The 15,025-nt window shown below is 47.7% G+C and overlaps 1 protein-coding gene across 2 annotated transcripts in view; it reads left to right on the top strand.

Annotated features, from left to right (window-relative positions):
* Positions 1 to 748: 748 nt before the first annotated feature.
* The window catches only part of ARFGEF3 (ARFGEF family member 3), a 117,150-nt gene continuing 102,873 nt past the window's right edge, over positions 749 to 15,025 (top strand). For both annotated transcript variants that reach the window (XM_069725953.1, XM_069725952.1), the window contains exons 1-3: positions 749 to 854; positions 7,428 to 7,479; positions 12,731 to 12,812. In XM_069725953.1, the coding sequence (XP_069582054.1) occupies positions 770 to 854; positions 7,428 to 7,479; positions 12,731 to 12,812 (219 nt within the window). In that variant the 5' untranslated portion in view covers positions 749 to 769. The remainder of the gene's footprint in view (positions 855 to 7,427; positions 7,480 to 12,730; positions 12,813 to 15,025) is intronic.

The following is a 15,025-nucleotide window of genomic DNA, read 5'->3' as shown; positions in this document are numbered from 1 at the left end:
ACGCATTGCGGAAAAATAATGAACCTGTTCATTAATTTTGCGGTTTTTTCGCGGATTTCCCACTGTCTAATGCATTAGGAAATGTCTGGGAAAAAACGCGCAAAAAAACGCGCAAATAACGCGTCAAAAACGCGCAAAAACGCATGCGGATTTCATGCGGAAATCTGGCATAAATGTCCGGATTTCCACAGGAATTTTCTGCATGAATTCCTGAACGTGTGCACATAGCCGAAGGGACAGGACTGAGAACAGTAGGGAATAGGACTATTGGCAAGAAGAGCCGCACTGCCCATCACTGGCAGATACACGTCCTCCTAGGAACAGAGTAAAACACGACACTGGTGACTCGGCCTCGTCACTGTGGGCCCGGCTCACGGACACCCGAGCAGGTGGCAGGCTCCTGAGCATGCTCACACACACCTAGCTCCCACAGCCAATACTACACTATCCTCCCACAGGAAATCCCTCGCCACTCCCCCTCCTTGGCTCAATGGATTGTTCCTTTCTGTAAGAGCCTATACCAGGATCTCCTAATAGAATAATTAGCGGGGGAGGCCTTCTCTGCTCCAGCCTCTCCAGGAGCCGGGGAATCATCCCCTGCCATGTGTGTGCGGTGCCCGGAGTGTGCGATGAGTCATCAGTGATGGGAGCCGGGGATGCTGCGCACTGAGCCTCCTCTCCGAGGGGCTGGCACATCATTACCCTGGGCTTAGCCGCCTCTGCTGCTCGGCATCATCATCATCATCATCATCATCATCCCTTCAGTAACATGGAAGAGATTCTGAGGAAGCTGCAGAAGGAAGCCACTGGCAACAAGCACAGGGCGATCAAGGATACGTGTGTCCTGGCCATCGGTGAGTGCACCTGCCTGGTGTATGTGGGATCATGGCTGCGGATGATGGCTGCCTGCCTGCTGTCACTTCTGTTCTCATGACAGCTTGTCAGGTGATGCCACATAATGACAGATGTCCGGGTAGCTGTAAGTGTGAGGCAGATCCTGGCCAGGGAGGCTGCCACCCCCGGATCTGCCGTGTACATGCTAAACTTTCTACATGGCACAGCGCTGGCACAGATCTGGCGGCGGTGGGCCAGTGTCAGTCTGCTACCAATCAGGAATCCTGGGTCCATGCACAGTCTACATATAGAATTATAGAAGCCCCTGATGATTAGTGAGCGGCCGGCTACTCACTGCCCACCATTGCCTAGTAAGCCTGGCAGCCCACCAGAAGCCCCTGATGGTTAGTGAGGGGCCGGCTACTCACTGCCCACCATTGCCTAGTAAGGCTGGCTGCCCACCAGAAGCCCCTAATGGTTAGTGAGGGGCCGGCTACTCACTGCCCACCATTGCCTAGTAAGGCTGGCTGCCCACCAGAAGCCCCTAATGGTTAGTGAGCGGCCGGCTACTCACTGCCCACCATTGCCTAGTAAGGCTGGCTGCCCACCAGAAGCCCCTAATGGTTAGTGAGGGACCGGCTACTCACTGCCCACCATTGCCTAGTAAGGCTGGCTGCCCACCAGAAGCCCCTAATGGTTAGTGAGGGGCCGGCTACTCACTGCCCACCATTGCCTAGTAAGGCTGGCTGCCCACCAGAAGCCCCTAATGGTTAGTGAGGGGCCGGCTACTCACTGCCCACCATTGCCTAGTAAGGCTGGCTGCCCACCAGAAGCCCCTAATGGTTAGTGAGTGGCCGGCTACTCACTGCCCACCATTGCCTAGTAAGCCTTGGTGCCCACCAGAAGCCCCTAATGGTTAGTGAGGGGCCGGCTACTCACTGCCCACCATTGCCTAGTAAGGCTGGCTGCCCACCAGAAGCCCCTAATGGTTAGTGAGGGACCGGCTACTCACTGCCCACCATTGCCTAGTAAGGCTGGCTGCCCACCAGAAGCCCCTAATGGTTAGTGAGGGGCCGGCTACTCACTGCCCACCATTGCCTAGTAAGGCTGGCTGCCCACCAGAAGCCCCTAATGGTTAGTGAGGGGCCGGCTACTCACTGCCCACCATTGCCTAGTAAGGCTGGCTGCCCACCAGAAGCCCCTAATGGTTAGTGAGGGGCCGGCTACTCACTGCCCACCATTGCCTAGTAAGGCTGGCTGCCCACCAGAAGCCCCTAATGGTTAGTGAGGGGCCGGCTACTCACTGCCCACCATTGCCTAGTAAGGCTGGCTGCCCACCAGAAGCCCCTAATGGTTAGTGAGTGGCCGGCTACTCACTGCCCACCATTGCCTAGTAAGCCTTGGTGCCCACCAGAAGCCCCTAATGGTTAGTGAGGGGCCGGCTACTCACTGCCCACCATTGCCTAGTAAGGCTGGCTGCCCACCAGAAGCCCCTAATGGTTAGTGAGGGACCGGCTACTCACTGCCCACCATTGCCTAGTAAGGCTGGCTGCCCACCAGAAGCCCCTAATGGTTAGTGAGGGGCCGGCTACTCACTGCCCACCATTGCCTAGTAAGGCTGGCTGCCCACCAGAAGCCCCTAATGGTTAGTGAGGGGCCGGCTACTCACTGCCCACCATTGCCTAGTAAGGCTGGCTGCCCACCAGAAGCCCCTAATGGTTAGTGAGTGGCCGGCTACTCACTGCCCACCATTGCCTAGTAAGCCTTGGTGCCCACCAGAAGCCCCTAATGGTTAGTGAGGGGCCGGCTACTCACTGCCCACCATTGCCTAGTAAGCCTGGCAGCCCACCAGATACCCCTGATGATTAGTGAGCGGCCGGCTACTCACTGCCCACCATTGCCTAGTAAGCCTTGGTGCCCACCAGAAGCCCCTAATGGTTAGTGAGTGGCCGGCTACTCACTGCCCACCATTGCCTAGTAAGGCTGGCTGCCCACCAGAAGCCCCTAATGGTTAGTGAGTGGCCGGCTACTCACTGCCCACCATTGCCTAGTAAGCCTTGGTGCCCACCAGAAGCCCCTAATGGTTAGTGAGGGGCCGGCTACTCACTGCCCACCATTGCCTAGTAAGGCTGGCTGCCCACCAGAAGCCCCTAATGGTTAGTGAGGGGCCGGCTACTCACTGCCCACCATTGCCTAGTAAGGCTGGCTGCCCACCAGAAGCCCCTAATGGTTAGTGAGGGGCCGGCTACTCACTGCCCACCATTGCCTAGTAAGGCTGGCTGCCCACCAGAAGCCCCTGATGGTTAGTGAGGGGCCGGCTACTCACTGCCCACCATTGCCTAGTAAGCCTGGCTGCCCACCAGAAGCCCCTGATGGTTAGTGAGTGGCCGGCTACTCACTGCCCACCATTGCCTAGTAAGGCTGGCTGCCCACCAGAAGCCCCTAATGGTTAGTGAGTGGCCGGCTTCTCACTGCCCACCATTGCCTAGTAAGCCTTGGTGCCCACCAGAAGCCCCTAATGGTTAGTGAGGGGCCGGCTACTCACTGCCCACCATTGCCTAGTAAGCCTGGCAGCCCACCAGATACCCCTGATGATTAGTGAGCGGCCGGCTACTCACTGCCCACCATTGCCTAGTAAGGCTGGCTGCCCACCAGAAGCCCCTAATGGTTAGTGAGTGGCCGGCTACTCACTGCCCACCATTGCCTAGTAAGCCTTGGTGCCCACCAGAAGCCCCTAATGGTTAGTGAGGGGCCGGCTACTCACTGCCCACCATTGCCTAGTAAGCCTGGCTGCCCACCAGAAGCCCCTAATGGTTAGTGAGGGGCCGGCTACTCACTGCCCACCATTGCCTAGTAAGCCTGGCTGCCCACCAGAAGCCCCTAATGGTTAGTGAGGGGCCGGCTACTCACTGCCCACCATTGCCTAGTAAGCCTTGGTGCCCACCAGAAGCTCCTGATGATTAGTGAGGGGCCGGCTACTCACTGCCCACCATTGCCTAGTAAGGCTGGCTGCCCACCAGAAGCTCCTGATGGTTAGTGAGGGACCGGATACTCACTGCCCACCATTGCCTAGTAAGCCTTGGTGCCCACCAGAAGCTCCTGATGATTAGTGAGTGGCCGGCTACTCACTGCCCACCATTGCCTAGTAAGCCTGGCAGCCCACCAGATACCCCTGATGATTAGTGAGGGGCCGGCTACTCACTGCCCACCATTGCCTAGTAAGCCTGGCTGCCCACCAGATACCCCTGATGATTAGTGAGGGGCCGGCTACTCACTGCCCACCATTGCGTAGTAAGCCTGGCAGCCCACCAGATACCCCTGATGATTAGTGAGCGGCCGGCTACTCGCTGACCACCATTGCCTAGTAAGGCTGGCTGCCCACCAGAAGCCCCTAATGGTTAGTGAGTGGCCGGCTACTCACTGCCCACCATTGCCTAGTAAGCCTTGGTGCCCACCAGAAGCTCCTGATGATTAGTGAGTGGCCGGCTACTCACTGCCCACCATTGCCTAGTAAGCCTGGCTGCCCACCAGAAGCCCCTAATGGTTAGTGGGGGGCCGGCTACTCACTGCCCACCATTGCCTAGTAAGCCTGGCTGCCCACCAGAAGCCCCTAATGGTTAGTGAGCGGCCGGCTACTCACTGCCCACCATTGCCTAGTTAGCCTGGCTGCCCACCAGAAGCCCCTAATGGTTAGTGAGCGGCCGGCTACTCACTGCCCACCATTGCCTAGTAAGGCTGGCTGCCCACCAGAAGCCCCTAATGGTTAGTGAGCGGTCGGCTACTCACTGCCCACCATTGCCTAGTTAGCCTGGCTGCCCACCAGAAGCCCCTAATGGTTAGTGAGCGGCCGGCTACTCACTGCCCACCATTGCCTAGTAAGGCTGGCTGCCCACCAGAAGCCCCTAATGGTTAGTGAGCGGCCGGCTACTCGCTGCCCACCATTGCCTAGTTAGCCTGGCTGCCCACCAGAAGCCCCTAATGGTTAGTGAGCGGCCGGCTACTCACTGCCCACCATTGCCTAGTAAGGCTGGCTGCCCACCAGAAGCCCCTAATGGTTAGTGAGCGGTCGGCTACTCACTGCCCACCATTGCCTAGTAAGGCTGGCTGCCCACCAGAAGCCCCTAATGGTTAGTGAGCGGTCGGCTACTCGCTGCCCACCATTGCCTAGTAAGCCTGGCTGCCCACCAGAAGCCCCTAATGGTTAGTGAGCGGTCGGCTACTCGCTGCCCACCATTGCCTAGTAAGCCTGGCTGCCCACCAGAAGCCCCTGTTTGTGGCAGCTGTGATCTTCCTGCTTCCTACCTTCATAAAGCTTTTTCCACATCCTCAGGTGTTGTTATGGAAACGGCTGACATTTTGGTGTTGTCACTGACTTCTTATGACGTGGTGCAGATATTTAGGAAGCTGTGATCTGTTTCTGCACAGTACCGATCAGTAATGTGCGACCCGTAGAGATGAACGCCAGAGTGAGGGCCGCCATACACATTAGACGCCCCCTTGGTAAGGACCAGAAAAATGCCCACTAAATGAGAAGGCCCTTATCTCTGGAAGCATGTGGGGGGGTTATAAAAATACCCCATAACATAGGAGCTAAAGCTGCCCACTTGTGACCCGGTGACAGACCCCCAATAGATGGGGCACAAGATACTCATCCTTCCAGACTGCCACAGGCAAGTTGCCATTGTGCGCCATAGTGCTCATGGTCATACGCTTGAAGTCTCCATAATCGGGCTCCAGGCCTGAAGGACACTCTCTTTTTGATCCAATTTTTACTAATTCAAAATGCGTATTATTAATCCAGAGTTCACCCCTGAATAAACCCCTGGCATCCGTGTCTGTTGGCGTCATTACTAGTTCTGGGTGGACTCACTTGGGCTAATTGCCCCAGAACAGCTCAGCCGAGCCAGGTCCTGCCATACCAGCAAGCTCCGTGTTCGGCTTTGGGGTTTGACCACTAAAAGTCATTATATTGGTGGTCCCCTTTAAGAAAACTTTCTTTCACAGACCGTGATAGCAATAACCAAAACAGACTGAGTACTACATGCCCTCCCCAGGTCCAGCACGGGCTCTTCACCGCTGTCTTTGACATCGCGTCAGTAACACTGCGGCCAATCGGGGAGCTTAGGTTCTCTGCCTCTGAGACAACTGATTAGCTGCAGTGCTGTCAATGTGATGCACGTGCTGCAGACAAACAGAGACCTTTTGAGGTTAAAGGGGTATTCCCGTCTCCAAGATTCTACCCCAATATATAGTAGGGATAATAATAATGTTAGCAAATATCTCCAATTAGGAATTCTGATTCACTATGTCGCTTAGTGCATTGCAGTAGCTTAGGTATCCATTGTTACAACCACCAGCAACGAACTAACAGGATGTCACATCCACTCCTATAATAACTATGGACACCTAAGCTACTGCACATGGAGAAAACAGCATAGCTAATCAGAAGAACTATACTACATTTCTAATTGGAGGTATTTGCTAATATTATTTCTACATATTGGGGAAGGGACTTTGTGATGGGGAATACGCTTAAGTCCCCACTATGAGTTTTTGATGCTGCAACTTACTTTTCCAGCAAAGTGAATGGGATTAATAGAAATCTCATTCCCTTTGTGCTTTTTTTTTTTTTAAACGATCTGTAACCTGACCTGCGGTGCGTGTTTGAAATCTGCAGCATGTCATTTTCTCTTGTGAGTACATGGATTTTCAGGGCTCACTCGCACTGTTGTCGATTCTCTCATGTGAGCAAATGACACTCAGATCAAACTGTGATCCCGGTGTGATCCGAGTGTGATCTGATTGTCTCTCGTGAGAGAATCTTATCGCAAATGCAGAGAAGACGAGAACGTAATTTCTCCATCTCCTCCATTGCTGGCATCCGCAGTATTCAGCCTGCACTTGGATGACATCTGAGTGCAGCCCGCTGTTTCTTACTCACACAGACTTGTATGGGTGCACTTGATCATTGGATGTACCTGAATCGGCATGAGAATATAAGGTAATCACAGATCTGCACTGCCCCATAGTATAACTAGGCTGAGTGCCCTCCTATAAAACATCACCTAGCACTCGGCCGTGTCATACAGCAGTGTGAACAAGCCCCAAGTAATACTTGTTCTGTATAGCTACTGTAGTCTATGAAAGGAGGGTTTCTTAAAGAGGAGAGTCCCTTTAAATCTACAAATAAATGATGATTTTATTACCATCTTGAAAAATAAGTGTATAAATTTACCATCTGTTTACTAAACTTTTACCTAAACGTTTGGTCACAACAAGATGTTACTGAATATCTGACCAAATATTTAGGAGAGACGTGTGTTTGTATTGTGTTTGTACACTGTGGGGGGGAATTACTGTCAGGACATATAACCACTGTCGCTCTGCGCACACGGCTGTTTGTGTCCCTCTTTTTAGGATTTATGGCAAAGTCGCCTTTGCTGCAGTGCTGGTTGTGCAGCATCTCTTATAGTCTTGTGGCATTTGTTGTGCTCTGTGTATTTTGGATAATGCACATACAAAGTTGAATCCACAGAACATTTCAATACGTTTCACTCATTGATTGATGGGCGTTTTTTTTTATCAATATACAGATGTATTAGAAGCTCCAGAGGGCACCGCCAAGATCCCTCCTTGCCACCTTAGGTAAGTGCCCTCCTCTCCTTCTTTACCTCAGTATTCCTAGCTGCATGCAGCATCTGTTGGATATGTTGTATTATAATAAATGGATATCACTGATCTCTACAGAGACGCTGCTATTTCTACTGTCAGCGATATATTGCGCAGGATTGCTGTCACAGGCCCCTGAGCACTTTGTGTAGCGCTGCATAAAGCCACAGCAGGGCATCAAGCTACAGGAAATGACTGTTTTACAGCACGTCTTTTTTTTATTTTACAATATTATATCCTTCCCACATTACGATGTGAATAAACGTCCTGAGCAGGGGTCCATAACTATAGAGGGGGCTCACAAATGTCTGAAAGAAGAACTTCCCAATGCTGCAAACTAAACAAACAGTAATTGTATGAGCGAGAATGGTTTCCAAATCTTCTCACGCTCCAACTGACAATTTCCAAAAGACATTACATTTGTTCTTTTCTTGTATTTGGTATCCTTATGGACATGGCTTATATCAGTGCTTATTAAAGGGAATCTGTCACCCCATTTTTGGCCTATAAGCTGCGGCCACAGGCATCAGGGGCTTATCTACAGCATTCTGTAATGCTGTAGATAAGCCCCCGATGTAACCTGAAAGATAAGAATAACAAGTTAGATTATACTCACCTGGGGGGGGAGCGGTCCGGTGCGGTCCGGGTCCAATGGGCGTCGTAGTCCGGGTCCGGCGCCTCCCATCTTCATACGATTCATTGGCCCTCTAAGCCAAAGCTTATAGGGCCAAAATGAGGCGACAGATTCCCTTTAATAAGTTTCATCTGGTGTGGAATCCTCATGGATCCTCACAGATCATTTTCACCGTAAAACCTGATTATTTTGGATTTTTTTTAAGTTATAAAGTTAGTTTCAAATAATATATTGGCATAAACATGAATGGACTCTTCAAAGTTAACCTTTTTAATGCACATGGACCACCAAGTCCTGCATTATAGGAACCCTGCAAACAGCAACATACAGAGGCGTGCTAATGTTTTCAACCACTTGGCATTTTTCGGGTTTTGCTTCTTCACATCCTGGAATTTCATTTGAGGGTTTGCTTTCGTGTAAACATTTGGTTTTCTTGTTTATTGTGAAGCAAACAACAAATAGGACAAAATAACTGAAAACTTCAGTGTGCATATCTATTCCCCCCCTAAAGTCAGTACTTTGTAGAGCCTCCTTTTGCAGCAAGTACAACTGCAATTTGCTTTGGATAAGTCTCTGAGCTTTTCACATCTTTCCACAGGGAGTTTTGCCCATTCCTCAAGGCGAAACTGCTCCAGCTCCGTCAAGTTGTGCCCCTTCACACGTCAGTGTCTCCAGTACGTATGGTGACAGTTCCACCCGTACTGGAGACACTTACACACATAGACGCATTCAAATATTTGGGTCTGCGCACATGACAGTGACCGTGTGCAAAACACATAGACATGTCAGTTTTTTGCCAGCAGCACGGTCTGCAATACGTCCCACACACTGACACACGGATGACATCCATGTGTCATTAGTGTGACACGTACCGGCGTCTGGGAAAAGCTTTACAGTTGGCGCTGTTCCCAGGTGCCGAGTGCTGAATCCAACTCTCATCATTGTCGCCTGGTCTCCCTGCGATCAGCAATACCAGGCGACGCTGATGACAGTTGTAGTCAGCACATGTAGTCTGTGTCGCGCATATCAAAAAAACCATTTTAACGAACATTGTTGTGCGGTCCCCTTTACTTTTCCTAACCAGCTGTAGGAAAACAGACTGTTGGGGGCTGTTGTTATTCTGGGAAGGGGCCAATAGCCATAAAGGTTTCAAGCCTATTAAGAACAGATTACATCTGTCTGCTTAGCTTTTACTGGTTAGTAAAAAGAGGGGACCCAAAAATAAAATGATGTCGGGTTTCCCCTATTTTTACTAACCAGCAAAAGGTGAAACAGACAGCTGTGGGTTGAGATTAATAGGCTGGGAAGTGGCCATGGATATTGGCCACCTCCCAGAATAAGATCACCAGCCCTCAGCTGCCCCAGAAATGGCGCATCCATTAGAATTCTGGCACTTAGCCTTGGCTCTTCCCACTTGCCCTTGACAAGTAGGGTAACAGTTTTGGGATTGATGTCAGCTGTTTTATGTCCACTGGCGTGAAACCCAGGGGTTGCTAATGGAGAGTCATTCGCCAGATACCCCCATTACTAACCCCATTGTCAAAATTAATAAAGATGCACACAGAGAAAAGTCCTTTAATTGTACAAATCAAACCCTGACAATCACCCTCTTTTACCCATTTAATAACCTAAAAAAATTTTTTTTTAAATCAAAGTAATTCTCACCTGTCTACGTTAATCCATAATGATGTCCCACAACAATTCCCATCTCTGCTACATCTGAATGGTAAAAACAGAAAAATTTAGCTTGGTTTGAGTTGGTATCCATTCAGCACATAAGCGCATGTTCACATTGGCCATAAAGCACACACAACCTACAAGAAACAAAATGAGCAAAAACCCTGCTGTAACTAAATAAGTTTTTAATATGAGAGCGTGTAGGACCGTCCCGATCAGGGTCACCTTGTGGACGGTGGGATGGCTTTTATGCTATTTTTGATCAAAAACAGTATTACTAAGAACCCCGAGTTATTTAAACGCACTTCTGCTTTTTACTTACGGTATTTGGTTACAGCAGGGTTTTTGCTCATTTAGTTTCTTGTACATCTGGATGGTGTGGTGAGCGGTGACATCAGTATTGTGACCACTTACCCTTGGAAGAGGGGAGTAAAGCAGAGCTGTGTGACAAACATCTCTTGCAGCTTTCATCCCATGGTACTGTCAGCTCTATTCTAACTGCCATTAGATGAGAGCTGCATATGCTGAGGCGTTTGTAATGACACACAGCTCTGCTCCACTTCCCCAGTTGTAATCACAGTAGGTATAGGCAATGAGATTAGCCAGGTCTAATATCTGGGGGCATGAGACGTTTTTTTTTTTTTCCTCTTGCATATAATTGGCCAACATCATGCAGAGAAAAAAAAGATCAACTTCTCCAGAGAAGAGTCTCTAACTTCCCCTTAGATTAGTGGAAATTGGCACATAAACTTCACTAGCTAATATCTCTGCAATGGAGATAATAATTGGTAAAACTACCTTTTTATTCAGCTCTGCAGCGATTACTCCATGATGTGGACAGTTTATGGCCTGTGGACAGATGTTGATGGCGTATGTCCTGATAACTCTTACTGCTTTATAATGTGATATACAAATAATAATATAATACAGCAGTGAGCATGAAACATTACCAACGTTCACATGATCTGAACTAATTTTTCACTATGTACAGTATAAGAAACATAGAACCGGCTGAAATAACTGTGCACATAAATAGTCTGAGATCGTAGATCAGTCCATCAAACGTATCTATCCTTACAACCTCCTACTCAGCCTACATTCACACATCCATGTGCTGTCTGATTTTTTTAATTTTTTTATTTTTTTTTAATCGTACAGCACACAGACTCTTCGAGTATGTCCTATTCTCAAACTCCGATCAGAATTGGACCTGCTTCAGGTCTTACTGATCTCGCACTTGGATCCGTGATTTTCACTGATATATGAATAGATCTAAGATACTTTTATGTCACATGGTGTCAATGGACTGTGGGCACCTACCTGATCTCTGAAACTAGGGTCATCCTAGTCTATCCCTGTCCCTCCTGAAGGGACGTTCTCGTACCTAAATTAAAACTCATCTGATCCCTCCCCCATCCAGGGAGGTGAGGGGCTGAAATGTGTAGGAAAACACTAACCAGACAGGGATGAAAGAAAACTACAATCATACAAATACACTCACAAAAACAACAGAGTTGGAAACGGAGGAGGTATGGCAAGGGGGAACCATATGTGAGAGGATAAGAAACAACCCACAAACCAACTCCAAGCAGCAATCTCCCAGAAAAACTCTCCAACCGCAAACTCCAAACACTGAACTTTCTCCTTCACCACCAAACCAGGCAGTAGAACTATCACTGGCAAATCCTCAGTGCCAGTGGGGAGCATATATACATGAAGGCAGTGGCCAACACTGAACAGCTGAGACCATTCAGGAGGGAGAGCTCCAGGAGAGCAACTGAACTGATTGACTCTTGCCATGACAGAGCAAGGAAAACTGTTTAATACAACCCTTGGCAAAAATTATGGAATGGAGGATGTTCATTCACTTGTTTAATTTTGTAGATAAAAAGCAGATCACAGTAAAATTTACTTTTATTAATCTTACTTTCATTTATTTCCAAAATCTACGGTGCTCGTGCAGCCTATAAATGGTAAAAACACCCATGTCTACTGACATCTGTAATATAAGCAATATTGCCCTGGCGGCGAAACACATAAATGGGACAATTGGAGAGTACTCTGTGGGATTATGTCAATTACTAATACGACCATAAGCCTCAAAGGCAGATTGGATTGAGAAGAGCAATACTACAAAAATATCTCAGAGCAATCAAGCTTGGACTGGCCCACGGGAGAACCGGAGAATCCTCTGGTGGGCCATCATGATCTTATATGAGCAGTACTTGGCAGAACATACTGGAATTACTATGTACAGACAAAAATGTCAACATATCCATTAAGCAATCTACCCAGTTCAGACTGCACTAGCACCATGGATTTGGGAAATAAATTATTTTAACGTAATATTAATAAAAGTTCATTTTTATTGTTAGTCTTACTCAGTCAGTGATTTTTTTTTTTTTTTTTAAGCAAGTGGCTTGAACTGAGTTTTCTATGTCCTCATTCCGTGACTCCACGTGTGTGGGACAATAGCTGCCATATACATTGGTCACATATCCACAATGTCACTCTATACAGACAAGGAACAAAGTACCCCCAGTCTTGTGATTAACAGGGGTCTCAGTGATTGGACCCCAACCAATCATACGTTTATCATATATTCTGTGAAGAATGCCATTAAATGGTTAGAATATGTTAGACGTGTGGCCTGCCAAACCTTGGTTCATAGGCATTGCACTAGACTAATACAAGCCATCTTGATATTGCTGAATTCCATACATTGCATATTTGATATGACAGATAAGGTTAATACGTGAAATGCAAACCAGTCAAAATATTTGATCTGAGATAGACATGTAGAGATAATTAATTGACAGTGAGCTATTCATGAGTTCATCTGATAAATGTTTCTATGATAAATGAAGAAATATATTTCTACATCTTAATCTGTTTATTATTATTTTTTTTTTTTAGGGAAAGATGTCTTCTCCCCCTTCAACTTGCTCTGGAATCTAAGAATATGAAGTTGGCGCAGCAAGCACTAGCTGGCATGCAGGTAACAATGGGAAGATCATGGGGTATAAATACTATATATTGCTTTTATTTGAGTATTTGGCATTGTTGGAAGCCAGCTCTTAGTAGTTGATGATGTAAGTGTCTCTCCTGTAAAACACCAGAAGCTGAAAAATATTCTTTGACTCTATTTAGCCTAATGAAGACCAAGGACTAGTTACTAAAGGGGGTTATTGGCACCTCTCATGGTGTCCATCAGGTTCTTGATTGTACAAGACTGTCAGATTTCGTTGATGCATGATATTAACCCGTTTCTGACATCTGCCAATGTTGGACACTCTCCTTTTGATGTGGGCTCCTGCGGTGAGCCCACATCTTTCCCGGCACATGTCAGCTGTTTTGAACAGCTGACATGTGCCCGGAACAGCCACAGGTGGAATCGCGATCCACCCTTGGCTATTAACCCGTTGAATTCCACTGTCAAACTCTGACAGCGGCATTTAACATGCTCTCCCGGCAATTGCGCCGGAAATCCACCCATTGGTGACCCCCCGTCACATCATCACGCGTCACCGATGGGTTGGCATAACAACCAGTGGTCTCCTGCATAGCAAGTGAGTAATTCTGCTACATACAGGCTATCTGATCATCGCCTGTATGTAGCAGAGCCGATTGGGTTATGGCAACTTCTAGTCTCTCATAGAGGCTATTGAAGCATGCCAAGCGTAAAAAAAAAAAAAAATTCAAATCACCCCCACTTTCCCCCCCATTCAAAATAAAACAATAAAAATAAAATCACACATACAGTACATATATTTGGTATCGCCGCGTTCAGAATCACCCGATCTATCAAAAAAAAAGAAAAAGGATTAACCTGATCACTAAACGGTGTAATGAGAAAAAAAGTCAAAACTCCAAAATTACGTTTTTTTTTCTCGCCGCGATATTGCATTAAAATGCAATAACGGGCTATCTGTACCAAAATGGTATCAATGAAAATGTCAGCTCGGTGCGTAAAAAATGAGCCCTCACCCAACCCAAGATCACAAAAAATGGAGACGCTAGGGGTATCGGAAAATGGTAATTTTTTTTCTAAAAAAGTTTGAACTTTTTTTATTTTACCACTTAAAGGCAACCTGTCACCCCCCCCCCCCCCCCCAGGCGTTTGTAACTAAAAGAGCCATCTTGTGCAGCACTAATGCTGCATTCTGACAAGGTGGCTCTTTTAGTTATTGTTCGTTGCACTGCAGAAATAATCACTCTTGAATTATGTCCCTCATACCTTCAAATCGTCCGGGGGGCAGGTCTTTCCCACCTCATCCAGACACAACACAGCCATCACTCTGCGAGAAGGATGCTGCCTCCTCGGCGTTATTCAGTTGTCCAGGCGCCTGCGCGGTCATATTCTGCCTTGGGCATGCGCAGTTCGTGCTGCCCGACAACTGACATCACTTGATGTCTTGTTTACTGCGCCTGCGTGCACGCGCGGCCCGTGCGCGCATGGTGGCTCTTTTAGTTACAAACGCCTGGGGGGGTGACAGGTTCCCTTTAAATAAAAAAGAACCTAGACATGTTTGGTGTCTATGAACTTGTAATGACCTGGAGAATTATAATGGCAGGTCAGTTTTAGCATTTAGTGAACCTCGTAAAAAAAGCCAAACAAAAAACTATGGAATTGCAATTTTACCGCACTTGGAATTTTTTTCCCGTTTTCCAGTGTACAATATGTTAAAACAAATGGTGTCAAAAGTACCTCTCGTCCAACAAAAAACAAGCCCTCACATGGCCATATTGACCAAAAAATAAAAAAGTCGTGGCTCTGGGAAGAAGGGGAGCCAAAAACGAAAATGCTAAAGCGAAAATACCCCTGGTCATGAAGGGGTTGAAGAGTAGCTAAACTTTTTTTTATTTTTTAATGTTTGAGTGCCTTTTTAATTGCAAGCAGGGCATTGGGGGTCTCGGTCCTGAGAACTCCATCAGTTGCTCAAGAAAAACCCCCAGAGTTGCGCAGCAGATGGGAGCGTACAGCCACAGTATGAAGCACATGCTTTCTAGTTTACAAAGTCTATGCTTTCAATTGAATCCATAACGCTTTCTTTGTGCTCCTGTTGACTGAGTTGCACACCTCTTTGTTTTTTTTTTTTTTTGTTTTTTTGAGCATTTGGGGTCTTAAGACCTGGATCTGCACTGATCTGATTGCAATTAAAAAGTCACTCAAATAATAAAAAAAGTGTTGAAGGTTTATTTCCTCTTACA

This window comes from Ranitomeya imitator, chromosome 5 (assembly GCF_032444005.1).
Source record: "Ranitomeya imitator isolate aRanImi1 chromosome 5, aRanImi1.pri, whole genome shotgun sequence".
Taxonomy (NCBI): domain Eukaryota; kingdom Metazoa; phylum Chordata; class Amphibia; order Anura; family Dendrobatidae; genus Ranitomeya; species Ranitomeya imitator.
The sequence above is the reverse complement of the archived record's forward strand: the minus strand, read 5'-3'. Positions and strand labels throughout refer to the sequence as shown.